Below are 17112 nucleotides of genomic sequence, written 5' to 3'. Positions count from 1 at the left end.
GCAAAAGCATAAGACGTATTTGTATTTTAAAAACCAAACCTTCAAATTCATTTCTTACTTTTTTTCTTCCTACTTCCGTTAAGTCTTCCCGGCTTCGACAGAGGACATTACCTTTTTTTCTATTATTTCAAGAATGATTCCATTTATTTTCTCCAAAATTCTTAGGGTAGAGTAACGTTAATGGGATCACGTTATGCATAGTAGGATTAATGTTTATCCTTCCAAAAAAATACTAAATAAATATGTGTTTAAAAATACGCTATAGGTGGTTGTACTTCAAAGACGAGGGATGTTCTGTTAAATATTAAATAATTTAAAATCAGTTTTCTTTGAAAAATAGATTTTAGACGTTTCCAGTCTAGTGTGCAGCTTGGTCATAGTTTTATTTCCCGAGCATAAACTAAGAAGGTATCGTAACACGGTCCATTCAGCGAATTTTTATTTTTCGCGACGTTTCATGACCCGTAGAGTATGAAAAAATAGGTCCCCGTTTTCGTGTCTCTGTCTCGATTTTTATTTCAGATATTAAAGGTCTTCCAGGAGATTTCCCTTATTGATACTGCCATTTCGAACAGATTCGTTGATTCTTTAATATGAGCCTCTAAGGACGTTTCTTGGATTTGCAAATTAGGATATTCTTGCTTATAGGTGGGAACAGAATACATCCCCATTCTCCGTTTACGAATGTTCCATTGCGATTTTAAGACATAAACCATTTTCACGGACTTCGCTTCCTAGCACAAAAACAAAATTTTTGTACGCAAGCACCCAGAGTCTTGAAAACGATTGTTTTGTTGTTTTGAGTTTGGATCAACTACAGTTACTGTGATTTACATTTGAAAAAGGTTGGAACAATAAAAGCGATGATTTTACATGACAAGTTACAAATGACAATTGAAAATTATCAAGCTACAGGCCGTTATAGACATATCTTCAGCGAAGAGAGATTTTTGAACTCTATGGCCAACTAGGCCATTAAAATCATTTATAAAAACCCTACATTAAGCGTATACGTACGTGTTAATTTGAGTATAGTCTCATTGGTGGAAGTAAATTAATTAAGTAATTTAAGTAATATAATCAAAATGTTTTCAGTATAAACGAATTAATTAAATTCTCCATAACGCTTGCTTCAGTGGTGTATGAATACTTGTTTTGTAACAGGAACAATCATGAAGAAAAACTTTTTGAAAAATATGCACATACAGTTTCGGGACTACTGCAATCACACAAGTGTGCACGGTTTTCAATATTTTGGTGAGAAAAATAGACACATCGTCGAAAGGTAAGGTGGAACTTCAATATTTCCGGCACTTTAAATATTTTTCGTAGAATTTGGTGGTTAATAGTTTTTGTAATTTGTTTGGCTGCTTGCGTTATTTCAATTTATGCTGTTTATAAAAAGTGGGAGGAAAGTCCAGTAATCGTTAATTTTGGCAACACGCGAACCCCGATATATACAATTCCCTTCCCGGCTGTAACAATTTGTCCCGAAGCAAAATCAGACCGAAGGATTTTTAATTTTACCGAAGTAGTGTATAAAATGGTGGACGGGATACCATTAAATCTTTCTGAGTAAATTTTTAGCGCTCAATACGAAGTTCATCTGAAACTAACCCAGTTGTTTTTAGAAAAGTTCGGTTTGAATATATGTCTTTGATTTGCAACCAATACCCAGAATTAAATTACACCAACAATGGCACTTTTTCTGAAGAATTTTATGACGTTCTCAAAGCCGTAACTCCAAAGTTTCAAATTCTAGGCTGTTCTTTTTTCGAAGATGTGAAAGACAGATGTGATAAATTTTATGTGCCAGTTATTACTGAGGAAGGAATATGTTATTCGTTCAATATGCTTGACGGACAGGAAATTTACAGGAATACTGTGTAAATTTTTTTGTAGTAATTAAGGTAAATTATTTATGTTGTATAATATTTTAGATTACCACTGAAAGATTATTACCAAAGACCGGGGTTCGTATATGAAAACAGTAGTATTTGGAGTTTGCAAGATGGCTACTCTGAAAATGCAGGTTTGTATGCCTACCCCATAAGAGCTTTCTCAGCAGGAGCAAAAAGTGGACTTACTTTGAATATCTTAACTCCAAGCGAAGATTTAGATTATACATGTAAAGATGCTCTGCAAGGATATAAAGTTATGCTTCATACTCCTATGACGATACCTCGCCCAAGTAAAAAATATTTCAGAGTACCCCTTGATCAGAGTGTAATGGGGGCCATTGAACCTGTGATGATTACAACTTCGTCAAGGGTAAAAACTTATAACTACGAACGACGAAAATGCTTTCTTTCGAACGAACGTCAGTTGAGATATTTTAAGAATTACACCGCATCCAATTGTAACTTGGAGTGTTTAACTAACTATACATTGGACGTATGTGGTTGTGTAAATTTTTATATGCCTCGTAAATTTTATGTCTTAAGTGTAAATGTAATCCGAAATTTGTTTATTTTAGGCGAAAATGGGACCACGATTTGCGGTACTGGTCAAATAGAATGCATGAAATCGAGAGAAAGTATTGTTAGCTTAAAGATAAGCTTTTTAAGACAATTATGAGTTTTTTTTTGCAGGCAGACTGAGAAAATTCTATTTGACTACTAAGATTGAAAATCCAGGTTATTTCAAGGAATTTGATTGTAACTGTTTACCTCTTTGCACAGATTTAACTTATGAAGTTGCAATTTCCCAAATAAATTATGAATGGAAAAAAAGGGCTTTTGCTCAACGAAGGCTCCCCGGTGTTCGCGCCAAGTGGGTTCATAATTATTTTTGTCTTTGTAGTTATATTGTTATTAATATATTTCAGTTCGCACGTCTCTGCTTTAACTCTCTTCTTTAAATCAGATGGTTTCATAACTTCAGAAAGGAACGAACTATATGGACCTATAGATTTTATTTCAAATTTTGGTGGACTTCTTGGACTCTTCACAGGTTTTTCAGTTTTGTCTTTAATGGAATTTTTTTATTTTTTGTCCATCCGAATTATATGCAATGTGCGTTTGTTTGGGCAGTGGGCAGTTGTAGAAAAAGAGTAATAAGTGGTCTCATATTTCTTAATAATAACGCGCATTGTAGTCACAAAAGAAGAATACATCCTCTATATACTTTCATTGACGAAATGGATGAAGGATATATTAATTTCTCTAAAAAAAATTGTATTTGAGGCACATGTATTGCTGTTATTGATTGGTTAAACTGATATCATGCATGTAGCATTGTTGGATGTAGTACTTTATGTGTGCATCAGTGTAGTAATGTGTATTAATGTAGTAATTATATTGTTGTAAAATATGTAGATAATAATTTACTGTATGCTCGTGTGGATTTTTGCTAATTTATTATTGTTATGCAACAATTTATAACATAATCTTTAATTATTATTACTCTAATCACTTAATAAAGAATTATATTCAAGAAACGACAAGAATCTAAAGGTGCGAGACGACATTTATTTTAGAGGAATAATCTGGTATTCCTAAGATGTTTGGACAATTTTCTCGTTCAAAATTTCATTTGACAAAGATGCAGAAAAATGACGATTTGCGTTGTTATTTTAAATTACTTCTTACATGGTTATTTTTGTTTAACTTGAAATATCTAAGTTGTATATATTTTATGTTAAAGCTTAAGAACTCACTCTTCGCATTATCTTTACCAATACTGTCCGCTAACTTTCTACACTTGCAAAGATTGTGGACGACAAATTGGTGTGGCTTTCCAAGTTCTTTTGTTTACACTAGTTGATTATGCCTTGGAAATGAAAAACTTTATAAAGATTTTGTTAAACAGAAATGTTTTTCTTTTTGAAGGATTCTTGAAACGTGGATTTCCAATATTCAATTTAATAATAAGTATACATAGAGTTACAGTTTGGAGTTTGAAACTTTGCAATTACTGAATTTTCTGCGCTCAAGACGGTACAACTATCTGGTAAATATGTGTGTTTAAATCTGTTGCAAACAATTTAGTACGTCGAGTTTATAGATGAAACATTCGTGTCATTCAACCTAATATGCTTCTCAAAAATTTATGCATACCTTGTAGTTACTTCATAAATAATATTATAATGGCATAAAGATGATTTTTAGCTTAGGACCTTTTAGAAACTTCCAATTTTTTTTAGCAACAAATGATATGCAGCACAATCGAAAACTTAGTTAAGCCATAGTTTTTGCAAGTTTTAAAACATCGGGAAATTTATACACACATTTTTTTAAGTATAGATTGTTTTATTAATGGAACAATTATTATATTAGTTAAAACTTCTCTGAAAAATGGTACTTTTTTCTGTCGAGCAATTAGATTGCAGTAGCGGCCGAAGCGTAGCATAGCTGAGCGTATGCGAAATTTCCACACAACAAAAGAGACTTTTCGGCCAAATAACAAACATTACTTTTTCTCCAAACAAAGTGTAAAAGATTCGGTGCCGGGTGGCTGCCGCGACCGGCAATGAGTAAATTTAAATTAAACAATTACATGGTTGCCTATATATTTGTCATTAACTCATTAGTGACACTTATGTATTCCGAAAGATCCTGGTTTTAAAGGGTTTCAAAATCAGATCGTGAGAGAGAGTAAGTAATGGAAGTTCCAAATGGTAGGCACTCCACCTGATTTGAGGAAATTGCGAAGGGGGCAATAGAAAATCTGTTATCGTCTAAATCCAGACAAAATGAAGTGCAGTACATGAACGATTCCTGGTGAAAGGAAAAAAAACTTACACACAGAACATTTTGCTGGTTTATTTCGTGGGATTAGCATCTAAAATGAAAGCCTCGACTTTATGGAGCTACTATTGAAATATGAAGGTATAGCCCAAAGTAATACTCCAGTTGAAAAATGGCATTGACATATCCAAGTATACTAACTTACCGGCATATCTGAAAATACAAGGTGAATCTTATACACCCAAAAAATCAAGGGTTTTCAGTAAAGAAGATAAATACTTGATGATAAAAGTAAATAATTCTGAGTTCAGTAAAAACTAGGTAGAAAAGTGTTTATTTATATGTTATTATAATATCGGCAGTAATGGGTCCAATTCGATGCGATGAAAATTGGTGCATTTAAAAATTTTCTCGGCTAGTGTTTTGTAGTACATAAATAAAGACAGAGCGTTTACTGTTCTGGGAGAACTTTATTTACGTATTTATAGAAAATACGCGGCTCTTCGCCCAAAAAATTTTGATGGACATAATTTTTTCGTAAAATATCAAAACCAAAAATGTTTTGACCAATTCAGTGCAGTCAATTATGTTCTTGAGCAATTTAAAACCAAAAATTATGTCACTTTTTACTTTTCTCGAGCCCAGAGTTTCTAAATTAGCTAACATTAACCTATGTTCGTAAATATAATTGTTTTTGTTCAATCCCATTTTAAAAATTAAGTAATTTACAAACTTGTGTTGAACTCTTTCGAGCTTTGTTTGATGAATATCATAATAAGGATACCAAATTATATTACAATATTCTAGAACGGATCTGATATATGCAACAAATAATTTGCGGATAGCATTAACATCGCTGAAATCTTTAGTCTGCCTTTTTATAAAGCCGCACATACGAAATGCCTTACTTATAATGTTGTCAATATGCCAATTGAAGTTTTTTTTTGCGAATCGAAAAGAATACCTAGGTCACAAATTTCATCTACCTTATTGAGAGTAAAACCCTTCACTGCATAATTGTACATATTATAAATTATTCGATTTACGAGAAAAAGTGATTGTTTTGCACTTATCAAAATTAAGTAACATGTTGTTGTTTGAACACCAGTTGTTAACTACATTTAGATCCCTTTGTAAAAGGATATAATTATTTATGGAAATAACTTTGTTAAATATTTTTAAATGGTCTGCGAACAATAAATAGTTGCATGATGAAAGATAATTATTTAAATCGTTAATAAATAAGGAAAACAACATGGGTCCCAAGTGACTACCCTGTGGTACCCCAGATGAAACGATAAAAGAATCAGAAAGATATCCATTCAAAAAAACTTGTTGTTGTCGGTGTTGAATGTAAGAACTTAAGCAGTTGTGCAATTTCCCCTCGATCCCATAAAGCCAAAGTTTTTGAAGCAACAAACGGTGATCCACACGATCAAAAGCTTTGCTGAAATCTGTATGTATTGCATCTACTTGATATCCATTTTCTAAAGAACTTGCAATATAAGTAATTAATATAAGCAACTAGATTTGTGACAGTGGATCGACCAGGGAAAAAGCCATGCTGATGGGATGAGAGTTTATTTCTGAATGTAGCGAAGAGAGCTTCTGAAATTATTGATTCTAGAATTTTACATAAGGCTGGAATTATGCAGGTTGGTCTGTAATTAGTAATGTTAGATCTATCTCCAGATTTAAAAAGGGGTAAAACATATGAGATCTTCCAAAATGAGGGACACACTCCTTCAGAGATGGATTTAGAGTATATAATCGAGAGGGGCCACGCTAAAGTGTTACTGCATTGCTTAGGAAGATAAGATGGTACACCGTCAGGACCTGGGTTTAAACTTGCTTTGATTTTATTTAATTTGTTAAAAACAATATCTGGGGACATTTTAATATTATTTAAGCTGTTACTGTTATCAAAAGGGGAATAATCTGTAATAATAATGTCTTTATTATGACATGAGTCTTGTAGACAGATTTGAAGGATTTTGCGCACAGATTAGTAATTTCACGAGGATTGGAAGAAGATTCATTGTCGTAGTTCATTATATTGGGAATATCGAAGTTGGATTTACTTTGTTTGTTATTGAAAAATTTAAAAAAAGCCTTACAGTCAGAATGAATATTTGACTGTATGTAACGCAAATACCTGGCATAATCTTTGGCAATCTCAATTTTTGATATTTTTCTTAGTTCCTTATACCTTATTTGTTATAAACAAACATGTTCGATGATGATTTATAGTTGCAGTATAAATTGCGCTTCTTTGTAATTAGTTTTATGGTTTGTTTGGAGTACCAAATCGGATAATGTGATCCACTATTGAATTTCCGTTGTTTTGGTATGAATTTGTTAATCGTAAAGTGGATTATATCATAGAAAGTCTGGAGCGCTAATTCACAGGTGTTGGAATTGAGCAGAATTTCCCACTTTAAGGATGATAAGAAGTTATTAGATTCGGCTATAAAGTTATTTTAAAAAATATAACTTCTCTCGCATGTTAACCATTGTATATATTTTCGGCGTGTTAAAATTGTTATAAGTTAACGTTTTTATGAGAAAGGAATTCTTAACCGTCATAATTAAAATATTATCGAAGATGGTAAGTGGATTGTTTTCGCAAATTCTTCCCAAATTTTTGTTTAGCCTATTTTGGTATAAATTAAGGAAGATCATCGTCGTTAAAAAATATTAAAGACGGGTTAAGCGAGCTTCTGCCCAGTGTACTATAAAACACTATGCCAAAAATAGTGTTACCTACGGGAATTTTTTCATATTATTTCCGAAATAAGAAATCTTAGCAGAGTTCATTCGTAAATAATAATCAATAAATCACCTTCTCTTTTATACAAGATTATTTCGAAATATGTGCAGTAAAAAAGAAATGGGGAATAGTTCACAATAAGATTTATTGCACTATGTAAAGTCCACGTTCCTAGGTGGAATCAATATCTACAAAAAATGATTTTGAAATTAAATATAAATTGTTACATGCCACTGGTAGCGTTTCTTGACCTTCCATAACTACTATTCAGTGAATGGCACAGAACGACTAGGAGTCAGAACCAAAAAACCGGCGCATCGGCGTACTAATATGCAACGTGCAAAAACACGATAAGGACCAGTCATGTATCAGTTGGTTGCCGTCGTGTGTTCGGTTAACGTTTTTGACAATACCTAGTGAATGTTTCAGAGCGTGTCGACATGGTAATGTTTTATGGTGTAGCTGATGTTGGCCCGCGAATTGTGGATCGAGTGCTTTCTAAATCACTCGGTTCCGTGTGCGCGAACCTTTACATTACTGATCGCCGAGATCATAGTACAGGGTTTCTATAAATGATTATAGGGTCGCAGTAGGTCATGTAAACGTGCCGCCTCTCAGATTTGACTGTACGGAGATCCGTATTAAGTGCCCAAGGACGCATGACAAAGATCACACATGGGCCACACACATGTGTATAACTGGTTGCCTAAACGCTTCATGTGTTTAAAAAAAATAAAACTAATTTATTACGATAAAAAGAAACAAATTTATTGCGGTTAAACATCACAGTAAAGAGTAAATGTTGAAAATGTTCATCGTTCTTGTTCAAGGCACATGTTCACTATCTTTTTAATTTCAAAAATGTTCTATAACATCCTTTCGTCAATACATTCCTCAATCTTGTTCAATTGTTCAATTCTGTTCAAGTCGTCTCAAATCATCAACAATTTGCTCAGATGAAGTGTTCAACGAGATGTCTCTTTGGTGATATTGCCAGTTCGAACAAATCTGATGATTACATCTCGAATGTGGGCCTTCAACGATGTTTCTTGAATTATTAAATCACGGTATTTGGCCAGATATTCTTGCTTAAAAGCGGTTACAGAATGCACACATTCTTCGTTTACGAAGTCCCATTGCGATAACAAGACATAACGATGAAAGTGTCTTGTTCAACAGAATAAACCATTTTCACAGTCTTCGCTTCATAGCACAAAAACAAATTTTCGTACGCAACCATCAAGAGTTCTGAAAACGAGTGTTTTGTTGTTTTGCGCTTGGATCAACGACAATTACTGTAATTCGCACTTGAAAAACATTAAATAGTATATTACATACCGAGGCGGGAAGTGTTTCATTACCGTCTAACGCCAGATTGTTGGACCGAGACGCGTAGCGTCGAGGTCAACAACAGGTGTGAGACGAGAATGAAACACACCCACCGAGTGTATGTATACTATTTTATTCACAATCATTATAAATAAAAATAAATGGAAATAAAAATTCACTTCGCTCATTTTATAAATAGAATAGCAGGCGTTTCATATCAAACTTGACATTATGATTTGTCAAGTTTTTTATTAAATTATTTGAGGCAAATAAGCTAAATATAATGTCTTCAGAATTGTTATGGGCAACTGTAGCTTTATTTAGGTTGTTTTCTAACCATATGCTGGGGTAGAAGTGGGTCTTTATCTAAGGAACAATTTATTTGAAAAACAACACTACAGAAATCAAGTCTTCACTGGCGTAGAGGTTCGCAAAAAATTTGCCGACTTCCAACGAGGTTCGTAAATATGACAAACAATTGCTCACTTTCATACTTCAAAAAAGTCGGCAAATGACATATTACATACCGATTGTGAATCTATATAAATAAAAATGAATCGCCGAAATGTATGTACGCGCATAACTTCAGAATGACTGCACCAAATTCGATGATTCTTTTTTTTATGTGTTCCTTATTGTCAGGACAAGGTTTGTATATAAGAAAATTTACAAAAAATAAGACAGCTAAAAAATCAAAAATTCTAAAAATTTTGTATGGGAATCACCACTTCTAATTAATTTCAATAGTTGGCGTTCCTGACGGACCTGTCGTCTAACTGACGTGTCATACAGAACTATTTCTTCCGTGCGATTATGAAAAGTATATTGCATTTCAAATCGTTCTTTGTTTTCTTGAATTTAGTTACACATTGCGAAAGTTTCTTATTAATTTTGATCTGGCATTCTATTTACCTATATACAGGGTGTCTCAGAAATAAGTACATTAATTTTAATCAGTTATAGAGCTCATCGAACTCAACAACTTTTTTTAATAGAGTTTTGTCAAGAACTTTTTAATTATCAAGTTAAAAATTGTTAAAGTTTTATCCCAATTAAGGTTACCCGCCTATGGATGCTCAGTCACCCATGGACACTAATAATTATTATAACTAATAATAATTTATGGTCAAAAACAGTTACTAGGATACGTATTTTCCTAGTAACTGACAAACATGACAAACATTATTAGAGAGAAATTGAAAATGCTGCTCCCTAATGGCGTACGGAATTTCATCGGCCCAAATGTGGGTGTTGATTGCACCTACCCTCGTGTAACCGGCCTCATCAGTTGATGGTATAAGAGATACAAAATTTGCTTGTTCGTTTATTTTTCTATTAACCCACTCACAAAAGTTTTGCCTACGGGGTAAGTCTGCTGGTTTCAATAACTGAAGTTTCTGGTCCTGAACGGGGTACAGTTGTTCTCTGAGTATCCTCCAAATACTACTCTCCGAAACATCACACTAGACAGTGATGCGTGCTAATGCCCGTTCGAGCTTCAACACTCTTCAAAACAGCCTCTTCAATATTAGCAATTCTATTACTACGTAACTTTCCCCGATCCTGAGGTACAAGTTTAAAAGGTCCGTACTCTCGAAGATGCTGCAACGTTCTTAAAAGTGCGCACATTTGGCAAACGACGAGGCTTTCTGAAGAAATTCTTTGGGCGCGAGCGCCGTTTTCCCGAGCTTCACCGTACGTTAAAACGATATCGGTGCGTTCCAAATTTGAAAACAAACCCATTTCAACACATTTCGTCTATAAATTAGAAATCTGTGCCAAACAAAGTCTAAAGAGACAACGTTTAATAATATACACTTGACGTAAAAATGATTGTCAGTGTCAAAACGGTTGCTAGGGTACCTTCTTCATTGTTGCAGTGTTTTTATTATTTAAGGTATTATTTAAGGTGAACATAGACGGCTCGTGAATATATGGGTGGGAAAATTCGAAATTCGACTTGAGTTTTCGAAAAAATGCTAGATAAAAAAGTTGTTCCGTTTCACGAGTTCTGTTACTGGTTAAAATTAATGTACTTATTTCTGAGACACACTGTATATTCACTTTGTTGGTTTCGACAAAACCTCAATCTTTACCGTTATTCGAGGATTTAATTTGAAGTTTTCTATATTTTGAAATTCTCAAGACAAAATTTACAGATTTGATTGACTGTGAAAATAATTCTGTGTTGTTTTATGAAGTTCATTACAAAGCCGAGAAGACGACAAGCTGACATAGGTCCACGAAGTCAATCAAATGTGCGACGAACTACCTCAGGTGCAAACCGCAATGATGTATTTCATGGGTAATTCGGATATGGAAGTTGATCAGCGTTGTGCTCATAATCAACATAATAGTCAAACATTGAAGCGAGACATTAGATGGTATGAATAACACTGAGTAGACAGAGATTTCTTAGTAACCTAGATACGGTGATCCTATGCAAAAGCGAACATACGTTCTTGGCCAACATGTACACTATGCGTTTTGCTTTCCATCTTCTTTTACAGCATGGGAACGCAGGAGTATGATTTTGTAGGTCTTTGTTTAAACCTAGCAATTTACGATTTTGCGCAGTAAACCCTTAAATTCTGCTAGCGCAAGTCGGTTCTTAATTCATACAATCGCCGGTGTTTGTGTGTTTGTTAGTTTGTTCTAAGAGATTTCTTAGGTTATAAGATTTATATCACGGTTATAAGTTTAAATTGCATAGAATTTCTAAAAATGGGTTACAGAGTGTGTGTTGTATGCAAAGAAAGATCTAATAATTCTTTTGTTTCGCAAAAATATTACAAAGATTTTTAATAATCCCGACATGAACAATCAGTGCATTTCTCAGGGATTACTAGATAATCACAAAATACAATTGATGAAGGCAATAGCGCAAATTTAAAATTATTAATTTAAAAGTCCGCTTGCAACACGAAACAGAACTGGTAAATTTTGCTTCAAAACAAGCGAAAATAAGAAGTAAATTAGTAAAATACATTTTATTTAATAATGAGTAACTAAGATTACATTAAATCACCAATATTTAATAATAATGTTAATAAATTTATACCACAGCTGTACGTCTTTTTTCTTTTTCGTTTTAAGCTCTCAACATTGTGCATGCAAATAAATACAATACGATTCTCTATTTATGTTAGAAACGTTCGTGGCAACAAAAACTTTTGACTATAAGAAAATTGCATTATGTCATTTTTCAAGAGTTTCACCGGTGTGAATGATAAAGAAAAAGTACGAAAAAAGGGAAGTCGACAGTCAAATTTATTCCAACGATCTTGTCCGTGTAATATTTTAATCTTAACATTACAAATCATTTTGGAGATTGCTTAGAAACTTTTCGTTTGCCACTTGTTAAAAAACTCGAGTTATGATTCTCTTTTATACCATTTTAAATCAGTGCGCCAAATTATCAACCAATGTTAACAGTCGCTAGCATTAGACGAAGATAACACTAGTATGTAGTGCACATTACAACGAGTAAGAGAAAGACAGAGAACTGAAAGTATGTCGACACTATTTTCATACATGTTGTTCCACACTTTGCTGCCCATAGCCGTATCTAGGTTACTAAGAAATCTCTGTGAGTAGATACTCATATTCGAAGTACGAAGTACCTACTTGCAAACATTGTATCTCCCCGGACACAAATTGCACATCTACGCGTTTTGTGAGCATTTAATCTAAAAATGAGCATCGGTGTGGCAAATGACTATTTGTTCTTATAAATAATAAATTAAATGTAATATAGTTTTGTTTCCTTAAGAATACAAAGTTAACAAAGTTAGTTGAGTTACAAAAGTCTCTTTTGCTCCACGTTGGCCACCAACGAGCGATTTTCATGATTTTTGTGAAACTTTGCTGGTTTTGAATTTGAATTTTCTGTCCTCGATAGTTGATGCTCAGGAAGAACCACGGGAAGGTCTGGAGCAGATCTCGCTAGGAAAGGAGAGGGCTAGGATTTGTTAATGAGGGATAGAACGTTATACAGTACAATACAATGGAAGTACAATACAGGTATCTACAATCTAACTACAATACAGAATACACTACAGATACAGATACAATTCAGATACAATGCAGATACACTACATCATCGGAAGAAATTGCGCCAAAAATTGAGAATGTTGCAAAATGAAAACCCAAGCAAGCACACCGATGGAACTCGGAACGAAATCTATTGGTCGCAGCGCTCACACGCCCAAGGGAGAACGCAGCCGCATAAATCCAAGGCCGACTGACCTCATCCTTACAGGAGATGCGACCCAGCGTCTAAGGGCCAACAAAACCCCCCCCAGGCCAAAGCGTCTGACGACATGGAGAATTCAGACCCGGAACCAAAGAATGCACTGTTGCAAAATGAAAACCCAAGCAAGTGCACCGTGAAAACAAAGCATTTGCACCACTGGAGCTAAATTGGCAAGACCCAAGTTAAGTAAGTAACACATACAATATACAGTACAAAATGCTTCAATTACAAAAGTTACAATATACAAATTTCTCCACGTTTACCACCAAAGAGCGATGACTTTGCTCGCTCGTTGCTGTTGCCCAGCAAGAACCAAACAATACGAGGAGGTCTGGAGTGCGTCTTGCCATTAAAAGAGAGGACCAAGGTGTGATAGCATGGGTGAAGGACACCGTATTTTGTAAATTTGGACGCCGTACTTTAAAAATGATGAATACGGTATTTTGTGAATTATGAACGCAGTACTTTGTATATTCTAAAGGCGTACTTTATCAGTCCTGAATGCATGTTATTAACAACACTTCAAAAAAAATCGGGCATTTTTGGAAAAATATCCACTTTCCTTCGTGTTCACAGCACTTAACACAAAACATTTTCGCTAATATTTATTAACAATAAATTAGAAATTGGCGAACACGTGCTACTTTTAAACCAAAACGAAGCTTCAATGTTGCTGCTACCAGACCGGAATCAAAACTGAACAGAAAGGATCGAAAATGTGACCTTTTAACAGGTAGCTCACGTGACAGTGACATCATCGTACGTCACGATGAGATTGCAAAAATTATTTTTCATATTTTGGCCGGGAAAATGCACATTTTCGGGGATAATTTAACATTGTTTAAACAAATTGATTTGTTTGTAATAACTTCGCGCTTGTAGGACAACGAGTTTCGGTTTAATTATCGTATATTGATGCTTATCATATTTAAACATTATAAATGATATTAATTATGTTTAAAATTTATTTATTTATGTCGTGAAAATGTATAGCTTTGATCAACCGATTTCAATCGTTTCGAAAATTTTCCCAAAATTTAAATATTGTCGAGTGAACGAATCACGGAATCCGATAAATTAAAACTAAAGTCGAACTTACCCTGTATTCGGTCCTTTTCGGAAAAATATCCATTTTCGTTCGTGTTCACAGTACTAATACAACACATTTTCACTAATATTTATTAATAATAAATTAGAAATTGGTGAAAAGAGCCCTACTTTTAAGCCAAAACGGACTCTGATGTTGCTGCCACCAAACCGAAATCAAAACTGAACGCAGAGGACCGAAAAATGTGACCTTTTATCAGGTGGCTCACGTGACAGTGACGTCATCGTACGTCACGATGAGATTGCAAAAATTATTTTTCATATTTTCGCTCAGAAATTGTACATGTTCGGGGTTTTTGCTAACCCCGTGTTCTTAGGAAAATGGTTTTCGGTTTAATTATCACATATTAATAGTTATCATATTTAAACATTATGAATTATATTAATTATGTTTAAATTTTATTTAATTATACAGGGTGACTGCGAAATAAGTGCAAATATTTTAACCACGGCATCCCCCACCCTAGTAGAGCCGAAATATAGAAAAAATAAATTAAAAGTCGAATGGGGCAAAACCCCCATGAACCACCCTCGATACGAAGGCACTGAGCCACCTTGTAAACAGAGTTGGAAAAACGTTCGAATAAAAACGACCTAAACACTTTCAGTTTCAATTAAAAGTAAAACCGACTTTTTGCTGCTTATCATTCGTTCATTCATTTACTCATTCATCGTTAAAGGTCAGTGTGAAAGTTTTTTGGTAATTTTGATTCTGACGGATGTTTGGTCCTTGTCACAACGATTTTAGATTGTTTATTGGAACAGAAATAAGAGGAACTTAGAATGCTACTACCTTTTTACAAGAAATGTTGAAAATGTTGTCCTTGACTAGCAATACAGGCGTCAGAGCGTCGCAAGAGGTTTGTTGATAGGTAAAAAAACACCGGAGTAGCGGCTGCCACTTTCACTTGTTGAAGCTCTTCGATAATTTCTGGACACTGTTGATTTCCACAAACAAACTGTTTCATCCAACCGATACACATTTATCGAAAACCGTCTCTTGCAATCGTACTTGTTGACGACTATGTGGAGTTTGATCGGATAAAAAGTGAGTTACACAACGTGGACAATCAGCGGGCTCCAAACCCTGTACTTTGTCAACATGGTATGGATGTGGCCGTATTCTTTTAATGTAGGATGCCCTACAAGCTGTGAAAATCCAACTTCTTCTTTCTGTCCTATCACAGCCACGATCGTGAGTTTGAAGTTGAAGGTACCATGATCTCGGAGTTGCTGTACCACTGATGCAAATTTTCGCGCACACCAATTACCCATATCGACATAATCTGCATGGGAAAACTCCACCATAAACCGATTTTACCTACCGCTCGATGCTAACTGGCCCTTTTCGTGTTTTTCACGTTGCGATTAAAAAAGTGCCTGATAAAGTCACTTTTTTGGTTCTTAGTCCGACTCGCTCTGTTCCATTCATTGTAGTAATTATGTAGGTCACAAAACAGTCCAGCGGCGCGTACAACAATTTACATTTAATTTCAAATAATTTTTTCTAGACACTGTTACTACCTAGGACCTTGAATTTTACCCAGTGACATGGTTTTCGGTTTAACTATCACATATTAATAGTTATCATGTTTAAACATTATGAATTGTATTAATTATGTCATTTCTGCAACTCTTGAGTTATTCTCTAAAATAAATTGACTGATCCATACATTTTTTTGAGTCACTGTAAAAGCGAATCTAAAAAATATGAATGCAATGATAAATTTACGAAAATATACTGATGATATTTTGCACATTTTAGATAGGATTTATTCGGCAAAGTCTTGAGATGACGTCATCACGTTTTTGGGCTTGATAAACAGATATATTTTGATTAAAAACGTACCATGTCAAACAGTAACTTCAAAACGCCTGCAATAAATCTAAAAATTTAATTTTGCAATTCTTGATTCAATCAATAAAATAAACTGACTCAGTGATTAATTTTTTTTGAGACACCCCCTATAAGCAAAACTAAAAAATATGAATGGAATGATAAATCACAAGTATAGTCTCATCCTATTTTGGATATTCTAAAAGGGATTCATTTGGCAAAATTTTGGGCTGACGTCATCAATTTTTTGGAGGAAGTAAATATTATTTTGAATAAAAATTTATTATGCTTATCATATGTTTAAAACATCTGCAAGATTTCGAAGCATTCGGTTTGCAGATTCAAAATTAAGTCGTAGGTGAAACGAAGTTCACGGGGTCAGCTAGTAAACAATAAAAACGACAGGTTACAAATGACATTAGACATTAATGTGACAAGTGAGAACTGTCATAATGATGCATAATCACGGGCATAATTTCAGCGAAGCGGGATTTTTGAAATCCATGGCCAACTACGCCCTTAGAATCATTTATAAAAGTCCTGTACCTTCAAGTCTCAAACTCACGGTCGTGACCATGATAGGACCGAAACAATACTGCAAGCTGAAGAACAAATTTTGGAGAGCCCGACATCAGTACTTGCCGATTTGCAGCTGAAGTTGGAATTTCACAGTTTATAGTGCATTAAAAGAACAAAGGCCTACATCCATACCACGTTCAAAAAGTGCAAGCTTTAGAGCTCGCTGATTCTCCACGTCCTGTAATTACTGCGAATGGTTGTTAAAGCAATGTCGTGAATGTCCCAACAAAATTTCATTTTGTTTACGAATTTAATCGCAATGCTCTCTTCAACATCCACAATGCTCACATTTAGTCCGATGAAAATCTACACGCTCTTCAAGAAGTATGATTTCAACGACAGTTTTCCATAAATGTGTGTGCCGGTATCGTAATTGACCGCTTAGTTGGACCTTATCTTTTACTACACAGACTCAAGGCGGCACAGTGTCTCGAGAAACTGGATGTAGAAGTGTCTGTAGGTGAAAGAATTCGCATGTGGTATTTGCATAATGGAGCACCACCACTTTATGCTAGGCCAGTAACTGAATGGTTAATAATCATTTTCC

The 17112-nt window shown here is 34.5% G+C and overlaps 1 protein-coding gene across 1 annotated transcript; it reads left to right on the top strand.

Annotated features, from left to right (window-relative positions):
• The first annotated feature begins 1172 nt into the window (after positions 1 to 1172).
• LOC135133269 (pickpocket protein 28-like) lies at positions 1173 to 3398 on the top strand. The gene is made up of 7 exons (XM_064061607.1): positions 1173 to 1285; positions 1333 to 1575; positions 1632 to 1886; positions 1941 to 2425; positions 2477 to 2536; positions 2592 to 2772; positions 2828 to 3398. The coding sequence occupies exons 1-7, from the start codon at positions 1173 to 1175 to the stop codon at positions 3054 to 3056; spliced, it is 1566 nt and encodes a 521-aa protein (XP_063917677.1). The 3' UTR covers positions 3057 to 3398.
• Positions 3399 to 17112: the final 13714 nt, after the last annotated feature.

The sequence above is a fragment of the Zophobas morio genome, unplaced genomic scaffold, assembly GCF_036711695.1.
Source record: "Zophobas morio isolate AGI-343-1 ecotype UQ-CSIRO unplaced genomic scaffold, CSIRO_AGI_Zmor_V1 ptg000021l, whole genome shotgun sequence".
NCBI classification, from domain to species: domain Eukaryota; kingdom Metazoa; phylum Arthropoda; class Insecta; order Coleoptera; family Tenebrionidae; genus Zophobas; species Zophobas morio.
This window is presented reverse-complemented; position numbering and strand designations above follow the sequence as displayed.

Excerpts from the sequence above, each read along its gene's own strand:
- LOC135133269 (XM_064061607.1), top strand. The coding sequence starts at position 1,173 with ATGAAGAAAAACTTTTTGAAAAATATGCACATACAGTTTCGGGACTAC. Across the intron at positions 1,887-1,940 it reads GAAATTTACAGGAATACTGT|ATTACCACTGAAAGATTATT; the intron begins GTAAATTTTTTT and ends ATAATATTTTAG. Across the intron at positions 2,773-2,827 it reads CTCCCCGGTGTTCGCGCCAA|TTCGCACGTCTCTGCTTTAA; the intron begins GTGGGTTCATAA and ends AATATATTTCAG.